Source organism: Sciurus carolinensis, chromosome 5 (genome assembly GCF_902686445.1).
Source record: "Sciurus carolinensis chromosome 5, mSciCar1.2, whole genome shotgun sequence".
Taxonomy (NCBI): Eukaryota; Metazoa; Chordata; class Mammalia; order Rodentia; family Sciuridae; genus Sciurus; species Sciurus carolinensis.
The window spans coordinates 27,336,740-27,358,466 of record NC_062217.1 but is presented as its reverse complement, the minus strand read 5'-3'; the positions used below and the strand labels follow the sequence as shown (position 1 = coordinate 27,358,466).

At 44.2% G+C, this 21,727-nt stretch overlaps 1 protein-coding gene across 4 annotated transcripts; it reads right to left on the bottom strand.

Annotated features, from left to right (window-relative positions):
- Positions 1-1,590: 1,590 nt before the first annotated feature.
- Medag (mesenteric estrogen dependent adipogenesis) lies at positions 1,591-20,562 on the bottom strand. Of its 4 annotated transcripts, XR_007108846.1 has the most exons (6): positions 19,723-20,556; positions 8,535-8,644; positions 5,676-5,788; positions 4,794-4,841; positions 4,556-4,710; positions 1,591-2,453 (listed from the first exon to the last, which is right to left on the bottom strand). XR_007108846.1 is itself a non-coding variant. In XM_047554027.1 (5 exons), the coding sequence occupies exons 1-5, from the start codon at positions 19,998-20,000 to the stop codon at positions 2,445-2,447; spliced, it is 558 nt and encodes a 185-aa protein (XP_047409983.1). In that variant the 5' UTR covers positions 20,001-20,562; the 3' UTR covers positions 1,591-2,444. The 4 variants fall into 4 exon arrangements, 3 of the variants coding, with proteins under 3 accessions (XP_047409983.1, XP_047409981.1, XP_047409982.1); XM_047554027.1 differs by lacking the exon at positions 4,556-4,710 and having other exon boundaries at positions 19,723-20,562; XM_047554025.1 differs by having other exon boundaries at positions 4,556-4,841; positions 19,723-20,441.
- Positions 20,563-21,727: the final 1,165 nt, after the last annotated feature.

The window sequence follows — 21,727 nt, the reverse complement described above, 5'->3', positions numbered from 1 at the left end:
CCTGATAGGCACTCAAGCATTTGTGTTGAATGAATGAAGGAACTGAACAAATGGACGAATTGCTTAGGTCATAGTTGTGTGTCTTCATCTCTATATTGTTCTATGTAGTTGTGTGTTGCTATAACAGAATACCTGAGGCTAGGGAATTTCTAAAGGGAAGAGGTTGGTTTGGGTTCTGAAGTCCAAGAGCGTGATGCCAGCATCTTCTAGAGTTCTGGTGAGAGTCTCCTGCTGGTGGGGTACTGCAGAGTACTGAGGTGGTCCCATTCACCAGATGGAAAGAGAGAGCAAGTTTGTTTGGGTTTCTCTTGGATTTATAAATCCATTAACGCAATCATGAGGGCTCCATCATTATGACCTCCTCTAACCCTAATTACCTCCCCGCCCCCGAAAGGTCCACCTCCAAATACCATGAACATTTGACTTTGGGCATTAAGTTTCAACATGAGTGTTATTGAGGACAAACCATATCCAACATAGCATTGTCCTACAGATTTCTACTGATCTTAAACTGTTAGAACATACACATTGGGCCACATTTTTATGAGACTGCGGCCTCTTTTGACCAGGAAGATCTTTCCTAGACTTTTCATTAATTTTACATATTTCTCAATGTTATTTCTTTGTAATATTTGCTACTAAAATACAGTAAGTAGCACAGGACATATTTCCTTATAGGCAATCGGTAAAACTTTGCTAAGTGAAAATTGAATGCATTTGGTTCAGAGTCAACTAAAACGACTTTAATGATGAAAGAAACTTCCAGATCTTTAGTCCATTTCTGAGGCAATTGCTAATCATTTTTCTCAATTCAGCTACTTTATAAAAAAAAAACAAAAAACCTTTGTCAATTTTGTGAAGAGTTTCCATTTGTTTTGGGAAGCACTGAATACTTGATATCCACCTTAGATATATTTGCACTGGTAGAAAATTTATTTATTAATATTCTGCATTTTTTACTGAAATTAATAACAAATGCTTATCCTCTCCTGCTACTAAGAAGCATTTCCCTCTCATTTTCTGAAAGATCAGTATCAGATCTTCCTTTGTGCGAATACTTTGTAGTACTGTTCTTCGAAGACTCTTCTTGAGAAAGTGACTGTTAAAAACAATTCTTATTGTAACTTAATAAGTTATAAGGCAAATACACCACCTGTGAACCACAAGGGAATGATCACACAAACACTTTTGGTCACAAATTTAATCACCTCGAGGTTGAATGCTAGGAAATTTTAATTGTGCAAATGTACTACATAACATTTCAAATATAAATGGTAAAATCATCAGTAGTGTTATCAAAATGTATAATATAGGAACACTTTAGAAAAAGGATAGAAAAATGATATTCACAACCCATAAATCTCCCTCATTATAAGCAAATGTAGCAATCCATTCATGCAAGTTTTAATATGTAGGATATATATTTTTTTCTTTTTAAAGAATTCCATCATAGCTATGATATGAAAAATGTATTGATATAAAATATAATATGATAGTTATATAGCTTTCTTCTATTTTTCTTTTCACGTTAGGATTGCAAAAAGCTTATTTTAAATGCCCAACTGACATAATGTGCTTTCAGTAAGCATGTTCCTTATCCTTCCATGTCACAGGTTGGTACCACACCACCTGGCCTCATTCTCCATGTGCCTCTTGTGAGGAGAAAGGTCAAGGGAGTTCCATTTCAGGCAGTGGGTGGCAGGGTCTCTGTCCTAACTACCTGGCCAGTCATCCAGCAAACCTTACCCTGAATGTTCCTCATAAGGTTTCACAGAGGCAGGATGAAACACATGCTTGCCTCCTGATGAAAGATGGTGTAGGCTTTTTGCCCACCAGGTCTGCAAGAGCAGAGCACTGTTAACCCCGTGTTTTCTGGGCATGGGGCTAAACAAAGGTGTCTCAAGCAGAGAGTAAACCCTGAATTATGAAGCATCACAGGTTGACAACCAAGTCAGATGACGCCCAGAGAGGTTTCCAGGAAAGTTCCTGAGGTGCCAGGGTACTGAGCAAAAGAGTCCAGGGTGGCAGTACCCTGAGGCTTCCTCTGGCCCTTTGCAGAAATGTTCAAGCAGAGCATATTCATTTGATGCCAAGAGCCAGGGCCCTTCCATCCTGGTAACCATAGCCTGGAAGGAAGCCAGTTTCACTGGGCCTGCCAGGGCATCACACCCAGGGAAATGGAAGAAAGGAGCCCTCCACAGAAGCCATGGAGGAGCCAGGAGTTGGCAAGGGGTGGAAGTGCCCACCTCCCACTTCCTCTCGTCCCCTCAACCTGCAGTCTGGCACAGGCTTGCAGTGTAAGAGTGACAGCTAGAATGTTCAGTCCAATTAGATAAATTGGTTTGGTGTCTCTTCAGATTCCAGAACACTTGGAAATGGTAATTCTGCCAAAAGAGGCTCTGTCAGAGATGATCTGGGTGACAGACTGCAGTTAAAAACATCATCTATTGAGCCTAAAAAACAGTAAATAAGGCCTTCATTATTACCAGCACTGCAAAAAAAAATTCATACAACATAACCATTTCAATAATTAATAGAGAATCCTGGCGTCCAAGGAAAAACTCAAAAGGCTAAACAGAAATGTGTTGTGTGTTGCTTTTTGCTATCGGTGGCATATGATTGTCACTTGCTTTCCTGCAGGCTGGAGATTTGCAGTGCACTTTATAGACTTTCTCACTTGATGGCAGAAATCTCACATTTGAGAAATAGATGCTCAGGTCAGAGGTCGGTTTTTTGTTTTTGCTGTCATTATTGTTGTTGTTGTTGTTTGGGGTACCAGGGATTGAACTCAGGGGCACTCAGTCACTGAGTCACATCCCCAGCCCTATTTTGTATTTTATTTAGAGACAGGGACTCACTGAGTTGCTTAGCACCTCACTTTTGCTGAGGCTGGCTTAAAACACACGATCCTCCTGCCTGAGCTGCTGGGATTACAGGCATGTGCCACCCAGCCCCCAAGAGGTCAGTTTTATAAGGGAATGAAGCTGAATTAGCAGCCTTGGGGACCTGGTGCTCTACCCAGGGGCTGGGAGCCAGGTTCAGTCTGCCTGCCAGGCCAGCAGGTACATCTAAGCTATGTCACCTCCTGTGCATGTGACAGCTTTCAGGAAGGACTGGTCAGGAGTTGAAGTGACCTCAGAGTAAACTTTCAGAGAACTGCTGCCAACTTCACATGCACTTTGGTGACCCCAAGATGGCAGTGGACACCCCAGGTGGGTTACATGACAGAGGGGAGCCACAGTGAAACAGAAAGGCTACCCAGGCTGCTGTGGCCAGTGGGTGAGGTTGAGGGTGTCAGAGAAGGACTGGGCAAGTGTGATACTGCCACAGAAGGACCAGTGAATCTTCCCTCTTAAGGGATCTGAGTAGGGTCTCCACGTGGCTGCAACAGGGCAGAGCACAAAGCTTCTGGGTTCAAAGTTCCAGACAGAGGAAGTTAGAACAATATGGAGAAGGCAAGAGACAGAGAGGGAGCAGGTAGGGAGGAGAAAGACAGGTTCAGAGAAACACAGAGAACAGAGACGAAGAGACAGACAGACATTAACAGAGAAGTGGATGGAGGGAAGAAAAAAGGGAGGAGGAAAGAGAGGGATCACTTCTAGGATAAGAAACAACTGAGAATATGCATTTTTGCTAAACATTGGAAAAAAGCAACCAACATTAAATACAATTAATGAAGACTATTTCACATCTTGGCTTTGAGGACACTGAACGTTTATAGAGACTGTTGGTTTCCTGCAATTAGCAACAGGAGTCCTGATTCAAGGAAGCTGCTCTCCAGCCCAGACTAGCATGAGGCAGAAAGAACGGGCTACACAAAAGACACACTCCGACAAGACGTGATCGGTGCCATCTGTGTGAGCCACATGGATATCAAAATCAAGAACCCACCATATGTCATTGCTGGTTTCTTAAAGGAAACCTTCTCAAGAGTTATTCTTTTTCTTTTGTGGTCTTACAAAATCTGGAGAACCCTTCCATATATTGTTAAAGATAGCTACCATGACCATCTAGACTTCCCTGACTGGCAGCTTAAGTGAACATTCTGTTGTCCAGAATATGCACAGAGGGAAAGCGGCATTCTTTTATAATGTTGAAAAACCAATTGAAGTGGGCATTAATAGTCATTTAAATTAATGATAATCTTTAAGATTATTTTATGGGTATGCTGCACAATGTAATTATTATGTCAGAAAATTTAAAGAAGCCTAAAAGGAAAAGTTATTTTCTCTCTCTCTCTCTCTCTCTCTCTCTCTCTCTCTCTCTCTCTCTCTCTCTCTTTGTTTTTGGAGGCAGGGTCTCACTCTGTTGCCCAGCCTGGTCTCCAACTCCTGGACTCAAGAGACCCTCCCAGCCTCCCACATAGCTGGGGCTACAGGTGCATGCTAACCTGCCCGGCTTCTGGTTTTGGTGAGAGACGTCTCTCAGTCCTTTCTGAATTAGGTGACATTATATTTCTGTTTAATTAATAAGTCTTGTCTCTTGACCCTCTCCCAGTGTGTATCTATCCTTTGATTTACCAGCTTTCACCTGTCCTTGGGAATTTTTAACATACCTCTGGAAGTTACACTGAATTTTCGGTCAGAGAAACTGCTCCTTCGGATTAAAGGTTCGCTCATTTTTTCCAAAAATAACTTAATTGTCTCCTTCTTTTCTGGACTTGTACTTGACAAATTCAGGACTTTGCCATTCACTTTCACAGTGGAATTGCTGAGCCCAAACCAATAGAAGAAATCAAATAAGGCATCGGCTTTGAATTCATACGCAAAACTCAAATTTTCTCCGTTAATCACCTCAGTCCCTGGAGGGAAAAAATTCTTCACTACCTCTTGAAAATCAAACTGAAAGACAGAAAAACATTTAGTTGACTTTGTGGACATAATTACCATGTTGACATTTCAGAATCAACAAAAACTACCCAAATATCCAAAATGTGACATTCTCCCTTTCATCATAACAGACACCTTTTAATAGTTGTCTTTATTTTTTTAAAAAATAGACCTTGCTTTTTCATCATAAGATTTTGAACTGCTTGGCCAAAATTACATGTATTAACATTCTGTGTCTTATAAGTTGACAGAAACTAAGCCCACTTTGGGACTGGGGCTGGGGCTGTAGCTCAGGGGGCAAAGCGCTTGCCTAGCACATGTGAGGCCCTGGGTTCAATACTTAGCACTGCATAAAAAATAAGCAAATAAAACAAAAGCATGCTGTTCATCTACAACTACTAAAAATTTTTTGAACAGAGAAATTAAGACCACTTTACTGGTAGCAATAATGACATAGTAAAGAACAAAATAACTGCTTTCTGCAGTTGGAGTTACCTATGGTCTCAAAATAATAAATGGAAAATTCCAAAAAGATAATTTATAAGTTTTAAATAACTCGTATTACTATTATTATTTACCATTATTCTTTTATTATTCTTTTACTATTATTATTTTATTATTAGTTGCTCTTAATCTCTTTCTGAACCTAATTTATAACTAAAATTCTGTCAGAGGTATATACAGGACAGAACATAGTATATGTAAAAGTCTGGTATTTTGCCGGTTTCCAGGCATCCCTGTGAAGTCTGTAGTTTAGAGAAGGCTCTAGGGACGCAGTTCTTGCTGGAAGTTCTCAGGCCCCTTCCACGTGGTTGGGAGCCCTGGATTAGGTGGGTTAAATCTTACCTGAAGTCGGTAACTCTCTCCAATCACTGAGGAGATGACCATGTCCATCCCCTGTTCTATCTGTCTTCTTATCTTGGGGTGCCTTGTGTTCACAAGAAACGCATATGTCCTTTCTAGAAATCAGCAAGCAGAATTCAGAAGTCTATACTTGTGTTATAAACATGTTTCTCATGATTTGCTAAAAGCACAGGTCCCCACCTTCTCTGGATATTTTAGTCATGGATAATTTGCCCTCTCTGCTCCCTGAGACCCTTCCCAAAACACCTAGCTGGATTTCTAGAAATGTTCCAGAGAGTTCTGCAGATTTGAAGGGAGCTCTGGGTTACTGCAGAAGCAGGCTAGTTAGGGAATCGGTTGCCTCCAGGCTGCAGCTTGTCACTCATGTCTCAGAATCAAGAGTCCCACTCTATAATTATTGCAAATGAAAACCGTGCCCCACAGCACTTCTCCAGCATGGGGAAAGAAAATGGTTCTCGTGACCCAGCTTTGCTGCACTTTTAAACCACAACTAGGCTCTCATTTGCCCTGTCCCTGCCCCAACACCATCTCAAGTGAAACAAAGTATCTCTCTCAGTGTTTAAATAGTACCACATCTCTGTCCTGGAAGACACTTTTTCCTCCTGTTATTTTTTTATTTTATCTTGTTTTGTGTTCTTAACCCCTTAAGTCCGATTCTATCCAATTTTGCATAATCCAAGCCAATTGTAGGTTGTTAACTTCTTAGGAAGTTTGGAATATGATCATCCAGCAACCTCTTACTTTTCCAATCCCCGAAATCAGACTCCATGACTTTAATTACTCAAGCACATGGCTGAGGGAGAAACAGAGATACCCAGGTCACATCTGTTTAAAGGCATGGACCAGCATTCACAAAATGTCCTAGTGATTTTGAGAACTAAGCATTAGGTATTGGCTTTGAGATAGCTCAGCGTCAAACCTGTGAGCGCCAATGACAAGTATTTGCATTCTCAAGGAATCTTCTTGCTTTTCCTACCTGTTTTCCTTCCTCCAAATTATTTTTTGGGTACTTCAGATGTAAACAATCTTATCAAAGCTGGGTGAGCTCAGTAATCCCAGCGGCTCCGGAGGCTGAAGCATGATGATTGTGAGTTCAAAGCCAGCCTCTTCAACTTAATGAGGCCCTAAGTAACTTAGCCAGACCCTGTCTCTAAATAAAATATAAAAAAAGGGGTGGGCATGTGGCTCAGTGGTTAAGAATCCCTGGGTTCAATCACCAGTACCAAAAAAAAAAGATAAAAAATAAAACAAAAGCAAACTATTTAGTAATTAGTTGTATTTTATATAAATAAAAACAAGATCATTAGACTCATTAAAGATCCAGGGCTACCATATTCCCCAGTTGGGCCGGGTGGGCAGGATGTATACTACAAAACTGCAGGGGAGGCCATTCACATTTACAAACAGGGCTATTTGTGTACTTATTATGCCAAAATTCTGGAAGGCATTAGTAACTGTCTTAAGGAAATGGTGGCTTTTTAAATTTGCATATAAATGCAGTTTAGTATAGTGGCAGGGCTGACAAGTTCTCTCAATCACAATTTTCTAAACATGATCACCTTAAGTTTCTATCCTATAGAACTTCTTCCTTTGATCACTTTTCTCAAAATTAGCCAGGTTCCGTACTTCCTCCCACAATAGTCATCCTACAGCTGTGTACTCTCCGTCAGCCACCCCTCAAGGACCATTTTGCACCATCCTGTACTTTCATTAAAATGTTAAATGGAGAGGTCGCTCATTCTTTCTTTAGATTCCTCCTGAGAGATCAATGCCAAAAGTGTACTTGACACAGCTGTGAATTATACTCCAAGAGAACTACTGGCTTTCTGGTCATCACCAAGCAAGAGATCACGCAGGGCTCAGATACCCAAACAAGCGCTGCTTGTTACGTGCATTCTGTTCTGGTCTCTCCTGCAGAGAGCGCGTCCTGACTCTGAATTTTGACGTGAGCAGAGAGAACTTCACCAGGCTGAATGAGCGTGAACGCTTGAGAAAGTTTAGTTGAAATTTGTAGATCATCTCTTACTACCTTGGATTCATTTTAAGAATGACTTTTAGAAGCAGGTTGAAGAAATTCTACCCTTAACCACAGAACACTATTTCCATGAGTTTACCCATGTATTGCTCTGAGCAGGAAGAGAATGGAAAAATGGAGACATTTTCATATTGGAATTTGAGTTATAGAGCTGTTACCAGTTAATCTGATTTCTTGGAAGAAACAATGATGAGATGTGTCTAAACATGAAATTCTGTGTCTAAAATACAGAAACACGAAACATAAGGCCTACAACTGCTATTTATTTTATCTTAGTTTCCTCATCGATAAAATGGGGATAGTACATGTACTTTGTACATAGGATAAACCATGTACCCTGAGTCAATTTCAGTTTATACCTTTGTCCCAGAATTATTTCTATGACGACTTTCATGCTCAAAATGTCCCATTTGGATGATAAGACCTACAGGCCTATAGTACCAATAATTACATTAGAGTGTGCCTCGGACATACTGTTGGATAGGTAGTAGAGTATGTAATAGATCATCCTCATGGCTCCAGACTTAGAAACCCTTGAAACCCTTGAAGGTTCAGAATGTCAGACCACTTCCTGCCTAGACAGGAAATAGGACAGAAGTTCAGAGGCAGGTGGCTTCTGCCCTAGGATCATTTGAGGTTTGGTCCACGAGCTTGAGCGGTGCTTCAGACTCTGGGCTCCTTACTGCCGGTTTTGTCATCAGCTGACATCTATCCTGCTTTCTTCTTGTCCCACTCCTCCCTCATCAGGCTGCATCAGACCACAGCCCAGCAAGACAGAACCAAACCAAAATCATTTATATACCTACCTTTTGAGGAGTCCTTTTTGGTCTGTACATTAACAAAGAACAGCATTGGTTTGCTCAGTATAGTTTCCCTGTAGTCTTTATAATCACAGTAGTTGGTCAGTTCCACATATCTATGAAAAAGCAGAGATAATTAGGAATGTACTGTATTCTCCCACCTCAGTTAAAAAGAGAATATACTAGATATATGCCTGCCACAGCCACAGACCTTTTGAGGGAAGTGACCTTTCAGAGGTCACCATATTTTTGGACAGTATAAGTAAATCTTCTCCTGGTCAAGGCTGATTGGCTGAGGGTCCAGTGTGCAACCCAAAGGTAGCCATGGTCCTTAGGGTGGTTTGGTATCAATGCTTGGCTCCCAAGGGAGCTTTTACCAGGTGAGAACCAATTCAGTCAATCATCTGGGGCCAGAAACAGTTCATTTGAAGCTCTAAGAGTGCTCAGTGCCTCTGGATTGAGAATTAAACTCAGTGAGTAGAGCTGATGGGTCTTTTCCAGTAGAGTCATATTTTTTAACTGGTAGGTCTGGAATTCTCCTTTCCTTCTCTTTCCTACTTCTTCTCTCTAATCCCAAGAGAGTCCCAGCCCACTCTATAGATGATACTGTCAACCAGTATTCATATGAACTATTACTAATTCACATTTCCTCAACCTGAGGAAACATACAATTAAAAAATAAAACTACTGTTGGACTTTCTCCGATATCCTCATTAAATTTAGCTTCCTTGGTTTTAGTTCATTATTCCAGCCTAGAAAGATTTTTCTGAGCCTCGATTCTGTCATCTAACATGTTAGCTTTCTCTCCCTGCCCTACAAATTTTCCAAGCAGCCTTTCCACGTCTCTACCTACGTTGCTAATAAATTAAAAAAAAAAAAAAAGACCCAAGTGCAAATTAGCTTCCTTCAAGAAGATGGCTAATTTTCTAACTACGTCAAGCTTGGATGCTGCGTGAATGCAGACAGGCTGAATGGCAGCCGGCGGACTGGGGGATGCCTTTGCCACAGTCCCTCTTAAACGCGGAGGTGGCTCTCCATTGACACAGCTGTGGGCCTCCGCCTGGAGTGAACGGGCTGCCTTTTGCTACACTGCACCGTGACTGCTTCTTACATCTAGTCGTGAGCAGACAGCTTCAGGCGTTTCTTTCCGACAGGTTGTCCTTCCAGCACCTTGACATGAAAATCACAGCCTTGGAAAGCCAAGGGCTGCCGCAGGGAGCTGTGGCCACACAGTTGTCTTGGCATTCCTCCTCTGTGCCCACTTCCCACAACCCCCACAGAGAGGCCAGCGTACAAGACAGTCACCAGGCGTGGGTCAAGAGCGCGCTGGAGAATATCCACCCTGAGGCAGAAAAGCACAGCTTCCGCTTGGCTGTCTCCCAGCTTGATTTCTTAGAAATCTGTGCCATTATCTTTTTGCTGGATTGTCAGACCTGATTTTGAGAGCTTGTAGAATGGAGCTCCTGATGCAGCCTCTGAAAGGTTTCTTGCCTTCTATTTCGCTAAACTTTGAAAGTCGTCTCTGCCTCCTAACCCTTCAGCACTGGCAGTGGTTTGAGGGCTGGTCCTGGGGTTGGTGGGGGACAAAGAACTGGAATGTTCCAGAGCAGAAAAGCGGGTGCCAGTCTGTGATTGAGGAAGGAAAAGGGTGGGAATGGAGAAGGAGGCAGGGCCTAGGGCATACCAAGGGAATAGATGGGTTAGGGTTAGGGTTGGAGTGTGGGCCAAGGTGCTCATAGTTCTTTCTTTGCCCATCCCCCATCCTCACCCTCATCTGGACAGAACATGAAAAGGGGGTGAGGACGGAGTTTCTCAAAAGACCCCGGGGGGGGGGGGTGGCAGCTGTGTTTTCTATCAGTTGGAAGAGAATCTCCCTGTCCGTGTTTGTCCATTGGATCAACCTCAAAGGGTCCTGTAGAAAAGCAGCAAAGAGAAGGAAGGGAAAAGAGAGCCACTGTCTTCTGGGTTTGTTCTCTCTCATTCATCCGTTCGCTCCACAGTCCATCCAGGCCCTGGCGGACCAGGTGCCAGGAGGCACTCACAGGGGCCTTGTTACCGCTGAGCAGCGCAGAGCCCAGGAAATGTGCAGGGCAGGGAGCCTCCTGGGCTCGCCCTTGTCCCTATTCAGCTGTCAGTGATCTGGCAAAGCGCAGCCAAGAGTGGCCTGGGAAGAGAGTGAGGAGAGGCAGCTGAGGCCTGTGGTGGCAAAGGGAAGCAAAGGGCAAAAGAGGGAAAGAAACACTTGTAGAGACAGAGAAAAAAGGACAAGTCCCATAGGCAATGTCAATATCAAAAAGATAGGTATGTGTGACTGGTGTCAGACCCCACCCCACCTGTGACCCATCCAAGGCAGGCTGCTCATCTCCCGCCACCCATTTATCACGGAGTCGACAGTCACTGAAGCACCTTTACTACTTTGCACAAAGTGATTCCTCTATTCTTCAATATCCATAGTCCCATGGTCCTTCTGTAGGGCTGGCATGTAGTATCTGCACAACGCACTCAGAAGATCGACAGTTTCTATTACTTTTCTGATGACCAAATGACAGTGCAATATTTCCCTTTGCTAATAAAATCGATTGACATCTGATTGGAGACATCGATGAATTTTGACCTCACTGGATTTTCTTCCAGTGAACCCACAGCTTAAAGGAAAACTACAAAAATCTCAGTTTAAAAGTAATCATTGTTAGCCGGGTGTGGTGGTGCTTGCCTGTAATCCCAGCAGCTTGGGAAACTGAGGCAGGAGACTCTCGAGTTCAAAGTCAGCCTCAGCAACTTAGCGAGGCCCTTGATAACTTAGTGAGACCCTGTCTGTAAATAAAATATTTTAAAAAGGACTGGGGATGTGACTCAGTGGTTAAGTACCCCTGGGTTCAATCCTTGGTACCAAAAAGAAAAGAAATTATCACTGTTGTAAGAATAATCAGTTTCCACCAGAATTCTGTGGAAGATGGATTTTTTTTTAATGCTATAGGGCTCAACAAGTGATTTTTTTGATATGATCACAGAAAGCAGCCTCTCAATGATAATCACATATTGAGTTTAATGTATAATCTTTATAGGAATTATCCATTTTGGAGTCTGATTTTAATAAAGTGCCTGAATAATAAAAGTACATGTGACATAATTTAGTATTCTTTTGATGATTTGGAGGTACCTGAATACCTTAATGGCTATAAACCTCATCACAGAATATGTCAGTTATTTCTGTACCACAGATGTGTGAAACACTGCTTATCCCAGAGTCTGAGGCCATAAATTATAAACCAGAGATCATGGCAAGATCCTTGCCTCATAAACTTCTTATCTCTAACCAGGATGCAAATAAGAACTCCAGTAGGCCCTCCTTATCCTCCAGGGATGTGTTCCAAGACTCTCAGTGAATGCTTGAAACCTCAGATAGTACCAGATCCTACCCACAAGTACTGATCCTATAACCTAGAAGGCAACTTAGTGACTAACAGGTGGGTAGCATATACAGCATGGATACATGGGACAAAAGGATGATTCATGTGCTGGGCACAGGAAGGAACAGTGAGAGATTTCATCATGCTATTTAGAATGGGTGTCCAATTTAAAACTTATAAGTTGTTTTTGTTGAGCTTTCCATTTAATATTCTCTAACCACAGGCAACTAAAATCAAAGAAACCTAAACCACAAATTAGGGGGGACCTGTGTCCTTGGACCAATAATAGATCCTCAGAAAACACTATGAGCATCTTTCATCCTGACCAATGTGGCTGGCTGTGTTCACTTGAGTTACCAGCCTGCCAGTTAGGGTCCAATTGTTAAATACCTTCAAATTCCAGTGAAATAAGTAAATGTGAACATTCCTTTGAAATTCACTGTTACAAAGTTTGGATACCTAAATCACTAAAATACAAAAAGATCAGAGGATCTAGTTGTTAAGTCCTGCAGATATTCAAGTATCTGACATTTAATCACTGGTTTAAGATGAAACTTACTAGAGTACATTAGGGATTAGTTATTTGATCTTTAATCATGAATATTTCTGAATTAGTAATGCAAATATCACCTCTGTGTATTGAATATTTATTATATTTGCTGAAGTTATCATTAGGGATGAAAATCAAACAGTTTAAGATAGACAGTTCCTTTAAACTCTCATTCTTCATTGCTTTTTACCCCAGCACCAAAATGCTTCTAGGTTGAAACTTTCTAATCTGGTTTGAGTGCAAAGATTAGAAGGCAGAACAATGTCAGGGGAAGCAGAGTGATTCTAAATAAGATCTAATTCATGTCCTAACTCTCTGGCTATGTGACTCGGTCCCAGAGCCACAGCTTACTATGACCTTGAGTGAGTTACTTGTCTGAACCTGCTCCCTCATCTGTCAAAGGGGCATAATAGTGCTTCCTTGCATGTGATGATTAAATGCATGTTGTGGAACACAGACTTGTGTCCTTGGACCCTTAATAGATCCTCAGTAAACACTATGAGCATCTTTCATCCTGACCAACATGACTGGCTGTGTTCACTTGAGTTACCAGGGCTGTGTTCACTTGAGTTACCAGGAAATGTGAACAAAATCAGTATCTGCAAGGTAAATGAGCAAGAATTTCTCCTTCCCGGCTCCAACTTCTTTCCTTGTCTTTTCAGTTTGGAAGACTTGAGAAAGCAGCTTAAAGAGGTGACATCTAACAGCTAAGACCAAAAAAAGAGCACCATGTTTTGCTACTAGCAAATTAGGAGTGTCTGAAAGATCCACTGTCCTTTAAGATACCCACCTTCCACCTCCTTCAGATTTCACATCATCACTAGCATGGTCTGGAAAGTTGCCCTAAATGTCTTTTGGCTCTAATGGTTTATTGCTCAAAAAAAAAAAAAAAAAGGAATTCCAACCCATGGCCTCCACCCAAGGGGGTGGGCATATGTGTGTATTTTTTAAATAGATAAACATACAAGAAAACATCACATTTTACCAAATATATACATATATATGATAACATATATACATATATAAACATATATGCATATTTATATATGTATATTGAATATGTATAATTACTTGTCAATTAAAAATAAAAAAATAAAACTTCAGCTACCCCCCAAAGTAAATATAGGGAACAGATATTTGCATCTCCATGTTCATAGCAGCATTATGCACAATAGCTAAAAGGTAGAAGCAACACAGTATCTACAACAGATGAATGGATAAACAAAATGTGGTATATACCTCCAATGAAACATTATTCTGCCTTAGAAAAGAAATGCTGACACATGCTACATCAATGAACCTTGAAGAAATTACACCAAGTGAAATATGCCAGTCACGAAGACAGATGTTGCATAATTCCACTCCTATTAGATACCTGGAGTATTTGAACTCATAGAGGCAGAACGCAGAATGGAGGTCCCCAGGGCCTGGGGCGTGAGCCCAGGGAGCCGTAGTTTGATGGGTACTGCATTTCAGAGTGGGAAGATCATGTTCTGGAGACGGATGGTGGTGATGGCTGCCCAGTGGTGTGACAGGACTTAATGATGATGAACTGCACACTTTAAAAACGGTCAAAATAGCGAACTTTATGCAATGTACACTTTATCACAATTAAGATGAAGGTAAGACGAGAAGGAAGAAAGTATGAAAAGTGAAGCAGAGGAAACAGAGGAGTACGCACTGCAAAAGCTTTTGTGAAGGAGCCCCAGAAATCCATTGTAGTGTTCACAACCCTTTGTGGGGATGCTAGGCAAGAATTTGCAGGGATAGTCTACTTTGGGGGACAAGCTTCTGTTTCCAGTTTTTTGGCTTAATCTCCTTCTGCAGAGCTTTACCCCCTAGACTCTCCAACAATTCCTTCTTTTTCACTTCCTTCCCTCCTCCTTCTGCCCCAATGGTAGTGAAACTAAGCAAAATTTCAACCTTATGACTATAAGACATCTGTGGCTTGAATTGAGGATGCACGTGCTCATTCTCTCACTGATGAAGCAGTTGTGGATGCTTAGCGCATAGAACACTTCACCAGGGCAGAACAACGTCCATTCACGCATGCCCTCAGCATTTATGAGGCACCCACTGGGTGTTGCGCTCTGGGGATCAAAGATGAGGAAAACAACAGTTTTACTTCCACCAGCCATATGTTTGATTGGACAGATAAAATACACCATCTTGATATGAAATGATGAATGTATAAAACCTTGTTGCTCAAAGTGTGATCCTTGGACCAAAGACACCAGCATTGCTGGGAGTTGAAATGCAGAATCTGAGTACCTTCCCAGTCAGAATCTATGTTTATCCAGATCCCCAGGAGATTTGCATGCTTATTTCAATCTTGAGAAACACCAGTCTATGACACAATTCCTGACATTCAGAGACTTACAAAATGGTAAATCATTCAAATGTGCAAATGCTGAGAAATGTACAGTTCTCTGTATTCTGCATCCAAGCTCCAATGGGTTGTGTCCTGGGTTATTTAAATGCAAGGGAGCAAGGGGGAGAGACCTGGAGTGAGAACCATTAATTAAGGTGAGACAGATGCTGGATGAGGGATTGTGCTGTTAGTCCAAACACCCCATCAAGGTATGGGCCAGAGCAAGGGGGAGACAAGAACCCCAGGAGGAGTCACAGCTCAGCCAAGTCTTGCGGGCTTGGCTGCATCAAGAAGACAAGTAAGCTTTAGACAATGACAAGGTGAGCTGAGAGTAGGAAGTAGACCAGAGTGTGGCTGGAACTCAGAGCAAGGCTCCAGAGGAAGGAAGCCAGGAGAGGCAGCACAGCCTGTGGCCTCAGAACCCTTAGATCTGAGCATCATTCTGTGACCCCACAAGGTTAACCAACCTTATCGAGATCCATTTTCTTCATTTATGAAAACCAGCTACCTAAAGGCACTCCACAAGGTGCTAACAGATTGAATAACATGGACAAAACACTTGGACTATGGAGTTACTTAGTAAAAAAATAAAAACTAACCTCTGTCAAGTGGTCCGTATGTGCTGGTTACAGATTTTTTCTAGCATGTTACTTATTTCAATTCCACAAACAAACAACCCTAGAAAGTTGAGGTGATTATTAGTCCCATTTAAAAGCTGGGGAAACGGAGTCACACAGAGATTAAGAAAATCCCCCATGGTTGCTCAGCTGGTACAGTGCAGAACCTGTCACTCAACACTTGTCCACACTTCTTCTGGATGCTCCTTAAAATCACAGCTCAGGAAAAAAAAAATCACAGCTCAGTACACAGATGGGTATCATTTTCATCCGTGTCATGAAGTATCCTGGAAAGGGGATGCGGCCTTGGGCAGGTTTCCATATCTGAGACTCCAGGTGAGGGAGAGATTACAGGACAGGGCACCCATCTATCAGCCACACACAGAGCTGTGACAACAGGACTGGGCCAGCAGACAGAGCTGCACTCCCCTCTGTGAAGCAGAGGGGCGACTTCACCCAGCTCCAATCTGAGTGTGTTCTAGCCCTGGCTCTGTCCCTACTTTACCCCAGGAGCCCCTTCCAGCTCTGCTGTACTCCACCCAGGCAACTGCCCCAGGGCTGGGGACGGGGTTATGACCTTACCCATCTCCCCAACAGCCATTGGGCTGTGGGCAACAGCAGGTTACATCTCTGCTTTTAAGAGGCATCCTTAAAACCTGAGCACTTACGCCCTCTTTTAGGCTGATTACATGAAATGCACACAGACTGATGGAATCCCAGTTATCAATTTGTGGGCTCTGGAAGTGTCAGAAGCTGCTGCGTGCTACAGGAAAGCAGAATTATTTCAGGTTGGTGGCAAGTTGCTGAAAGCACAGCCTTTGCAGTTAGACAGTGTTACTTACAAGGCCTGGGTCTACGGCCCCCAGCATCTTACTTAGGTAAATTGTTCAACCTTGCTGAGTTCTAATGTTCCCATCTATAAAAAATGGCAACAAAAATAGTGCTGACTTTGTAAACTTTTGTGGGATAATATCTGTGAAGTACTTTACACCCTTCCTGCTACTCAAGTCGATGTTAGTAGCCACCATTATGATTCTTGCACTTATTTTGATTACCCAAGCCACCTCTTTCATGCCAGGGCACCAGCCGAAAGGGGGCATGAGAGGGCCTCTCTGCCAGATGTGGCCATTACATGTCACTTAGAGGCTCCATTACAGGAAAAAAGATAGGGAAGTACATGTGGGTGCATGCACACATGTGCATATGCATGCTCACCAGAGAGAGTTAATGGTGATTTGGACTTTGAAGTATTGAATGAATAGCTCCTTGAATGAGCATTGCAGACATCTAGTGTTCTGCACAGGCCTTTGTTATAACACCGGTGGAAAGGAAAAAAAAAAATAACAATAAAGATCTTGCCAGAAATGCCACAAAGTAAGACAAATATGATTAAAGCAGATTCTTCTCAAAGGAGCTCTAAAGCTCTTAGTGGCCACCACTAAATCATCCCACCACCCTAGGACTCCATGGTTTATTTAACAGGTATGTATTTTTGAGTAAGTAGTAGAAAACAAACCTAAGTAAGTTTGCTTTTATTCTCAGAGCAAGAGAATCATGTGACTGTCAAGGGACATGCTCTCAGCCTTTTGGGGAAAGGACCTTGTGAAAGGTACAGCACACGGTTTGGAGGTCCTGAATTACACTATGGGCTTATTCCACACCAAGAATACAAATTAAATAGGGGGAAATCCCAATTAATCCTAGTTAATAGAGCTGGATTCTTAACCTGAATCCAGTATCTCATGAACTACCTGAATGGTTACAATATTGAGAATACATCTGAATTTCTGGGGAGAAGGTCTACATACAATTTTCAAAAGCCTTACGACCCAAAACGTTAAAGAACCAGCTTTGCCTTTCTCTATCCCTGACAATCTAGGCAGCTGCTGTTGGCAAGAGGCCATCCCACATCTGAGGCAGGATTGGGGTGGCCACAAAGAAGATGAAAAGTGGCTGGAGTCCATGAACTCTAGGCTCATTATGACAAGTGGAAGTATATGTTGGGGGACAAGCAGACTCTGAAGGACCAGACAAGGCAAAGTCAGACTGAGCATCTTGGCCAATTACCCAGCCTCGAGAAAATGCAAAGTAGAGTGCTGTGCCCTCCCTGGACGCAGGTGCCCCTCACACCACCGAGGCAACAAGATGGAATTGGGTCCAGCATGTGGAGTAAGTACCCAGGCTGCCACTGACCCGGGTGATTCTGAGTTCTTTAGAAGCACGACTGAACAGACCAGTGAAAAGTAATCTTGCAGGTATTTTCATTAATAAAAGTTGCTAGAGCTGGGGAAAAAAAAGGAGGTGGGAAGAAAAGTAGGGAGGGAGGGGAATAAGGAGGAGAGAAGGAGAGAGAGAAAGGCGGAGATTGTGTGTGTGCATGCTTCACAGCAATATTTTGAGGGAATAAGTTCATGCAATCCACAAAGACTGCTGGGTACATTTTGCAGATCAGAAGAACAGCAACTTCAGATATCTTAATTTAGAAAGTAGGGGCAAAACCTCTTTCTCGCCCTGCATATAATCGAGTCCTCCCGCTCTCTCTCCGTTCAGATCAGATCACCTCCTAGTCATCCTTAAGACAGCACACCCAGTTACAAAATCTCCTCCCCCACTGCCAGAGTGTTTCCCCCAAGGAAGACACATTGTTCCCACATTATTTTCAGAGCCACCTTGCTATTTCCCAGGGTGCAAAAGCCCTCACACAACTGACCAACCAGCTTATCCAGGGCAGAACAACTGTGTGGAGTGTTTGTATCCCAGTCTGTGTCACCTGGTCCCTGTGGCCGGGTTGTTCATTCTAGCCTCTAAACTGCCCAGAGACCACTGCTGGTTAGTTTTCTTTTATGTAAGAGGAATTCAAAGCAGACTTCAAAAACATTCTAAATTTGTAGCACAGTTTGCTAAGATCCGGACAGTTGGTTCTTCCAAAGCCTTACCCTGTGGCTTCAATTAATTACCTTCAATTAATTCTGCTCATCTTAAATTTTCATACCTTGTTCTCAAAAAACCATGTATCTTCTTCTGAAATCTTTGTAAATCTGATTTCTGACTCAGTTTCTCCCACTCTCCTTTGCTTATGGACTGGAATTTTCATTCTACTAAAAATGCAATTCTTGCTGGGGAATGATTTTTCAGGCATTCAAAGCTCTCACTATCTTTGTTTGGAAAAGTAAGTTTGATTCCCCTACCCAAGCAGCTTTAAACAAGGCACTGTAATATGCCATTTTCTGTTTTTGCTCCTCTGGGCTTCAACCCACCCACAGGGGTCCCCAGCTCTCTTTTCCAGAGCAAAGGCATTACACTGAAGAGCTGGCAGGCTCAATCCTCTCTCAAACTGCAGACTGCACGGGGCTCTTTGGAGCACTAAACCCTGCAGCATACATACAAGGGGGCTTTGCACAGGACCACCCCTGGAGGCCTGAGACCCTGTAGAATCACATTTAAAATGTCCCCAGACCACCTCTAACACCATGATCAAAGCCTGCTTCAGATAGATGGCACACATTCCTGTTGGCTTCAGGTATGCTCAAGCACTTCAGTCACTTTGGCCACAAGAGTTGGGTATCCTGGGCACCTCCACTCAATTAAGATGGCAGGTCTGACCCAACTCTGCACCAGACTCCAGGAAGCTAACTTGTTTCCTCAGAATCTATCTGCCCACTCAACAGCCCTGGAATGAACTTGCCCAGATTTTGTTCCCTTCACCACCATGGTTGGTTGGTTAGTTGGTTAATGAAACCCTAACTTCGAACTATTGCGGGCTTCCCCACTGGGTCTTCTCACTGGATAAAGCTAGTAGTGCTTAGAATTGTGCATCTCCCCACCCAACACTCCCACCCCAAGATGAAAGCCAGGATGTGAGTCTCTGTACCGCAAACATCCCCTTCAGGGTGTGCCCCGAATCTGAGCTCATGTGACCCGGTTAAGGGACCGAAATGGAAAAAGCAATCGTCAGTTATGTGCTTTGGGTGGGGACCCAGAGAGTCTGCAGCACCCCCGTCCTGCCCTCCCCGACTCGCTGGGCCTGGGTCCCTTCTGGGTTACTTGAAGCTGCAGTTGCAAAATATCTGTGCAAAGGACAGAAAAGCCAAGGCGGGGAGAACTTGCAGGTCTGGGTGATGTGCAATGAGAACATCTAGAAGAAACACAAAACAGGAAGGGTCCAGGCGGGAATGGGGGCAGACACGATAGCTGGGACTCATAGCGACCACAACAGGGTAGAGCAGACGCGCGGCAAGCCACCCACCTCTTGATGTAGTTGCTGAGGCTGTAAAGCTGCCCGTCGAGTCGCACGAGGCCGTCGAAGAAGACATTGAAGCCCCCACGCGCGGCCGCGGGCTCCCCAGGCCCTGGCACCACGAGCTGGTCGCTACGCAGCTGGAAGGCGCCCGGCTGCAGGCGCAGCAGCTGCTCCAGAGGCAGCAGGGCCAGCTCGCAGTCGCACGTCCACAGGCTGCGCAGCTCCCCCGACGAGATGGAGGTCAGGCTCGGCCTGGCCATGGGCTCGCACGCCGCCGCCGCCATGCGGGGTCAATCGGTGCTTCCTCGCCCGCTGGCGTCGCGGCCCCGCCCCGCCCAGCCCGCACCTGACAGTCCCCAGAGAGGGCCCGCGACCTGCCTGCGTCCGCTGCCCGCGTCCGGGCGCAGTGGCCGTCCCGGAACCCTCTGCCCGCCGGACCGCCGCCTCTCCCCAGCTGCCGCCCGCCCGCGCGCAAGCAGCGCTGCCGCACCTCCAGGAGAAAGCGGTCCCGGCGCCGCGCGGCCCCTTTTATGGCCCTCGAGGCACCGCCGCGCCCCTCCCGGCCCCGGGCACGACCCCAGACGCTGGGGGCCGGGTTATCGTCGCCTCATAACTTGGCACCTGCCTTGCCTGCTCGCAGCCAAGGTTTAGTCATCCCCCTCGGGTCAGCTACTCAACCCCGCGCTGGGTCCCGCCCTGCCTGGCGGACACTGCCGGAGGCTGGGGCTGGGGAGAGCTCTGGGTTGCCCTGGCCTGGGTGGGCGGCAGGGCGGCAGCACCCACCCATTCCTAAGGCGCCACCCCTCGGGTACTAACTGGAGGGCGGCTCACAGCCCCAGCCCGCCTCTCACCTGGGACCCAGGGGCTGTCACAGAGCAGGACGGACGCTTTGACCCCATCCCATCCCTGCCCTAAGTTGGAATCAGCGTCCATCCTTGGCCTTTCAGCCTGTTTTCTGCCCTCCCACCTCCAGATCATAATCTCCATTTTCTGCCTTTCAGCCTTTCCTGACTCTGGTTCCCGAAATTTCCTCCCACTAAGAAATTCCACGGACCATCTTGTCACTTTTCCATAAGGTCTGCGCAAATCTGTCATGAACTTCACTCCTTGCTTCTCTTTTTTCTACCCCGATGGCCCCCAACCACCGTGTGCCCAGTATGGAGCTGGAAAGGCCCTGGCCGTCTTCCTCCTTCCCTGCCCCCCAGGAGTCTATGAACTCCTTGGGCCCCAGAATATGTTCATTTGTTCAATCAGTCTATAAATATTAGAGTGCTAGCTATGTGCTCATTATTCTCCTGAGTTATGAAAGAAGGAATATGTCACTCAATTTAATTAAACAAGTATTTCCAGAACATCTAAAAGGGGATAGAGAATAGGCTAAACTCTGAGGAGACTAGAATGAGTAAACATAACCCCGGTCATTGCCTAACTTACAGTCTAATAGAGAGGCAGGCTAGCGTTCCAAGAGTTACATTGCACTAACTGAAAAATCTGTGCTTTGGATAAACATGGAAGATGTAGGAATATAATCTAGCTCAATTCGGAGGCTTCCTAAATTACTGTGATTTCGATCTCTAAGGTAGAACCTGAAAGTTAAGTGAAATTTAGAAAATATCTTTCTCTTTGGGTGCCTCCAGCGTGAGCCCTTACTTAGGTTTAATTAAATTGAATGAAAGTCCAGCTGTATCTCACTTAAATACTTAAATGATCTCCATTCTCTTCACCTGTTCTAGAGAGTGGTTGATTTTGCCATGGGGCCCCCAGGATGGACACTCAGAGGGGATGACACAGGGTTGGACTTTGAATGGAGTGAGAACTCCCAGGTGAAGAAGCACCCTCAGTACGGAGTTGAGAGAGATTCTGGACCCGTCCATGCAAGAGAGAAGGTATGGTCTTCTCTTTGGAGAAGAGTGGGAAATTTTGAGTAGCTAAAGTAGACCATGCCCATTCGGAGTGAGAGAGGTGAGTTGTATAACACATGAAACTAGAAAAGGAAGTTGGGACCAGATTG

Bases quoted from the DNA above. Each gene is read 5' to 3' on its own strand.
- Medag (XM_047554025.1), bottom strand. From the start codon at position 20,000: ATGGCGGCGGCGGCGTGCGAGCCCATGGCCAGGCCGAGCCTGACCTCC. The intron at 8,645-19,722 runs GTGGGTGGCTTG...GCTTTTTCATAG, and splicing joins CTCAGCAACTACATCAAGAG to ATATGTGGAACTGACCAACT. The intron at 4,842-5,675 runs GTAAGATTTAAC...TCTGTCTTTCAG, and splicing joins GAGAGAGTTACCGACTTCAG to TTTGATTTTCAAGAGGTAGT.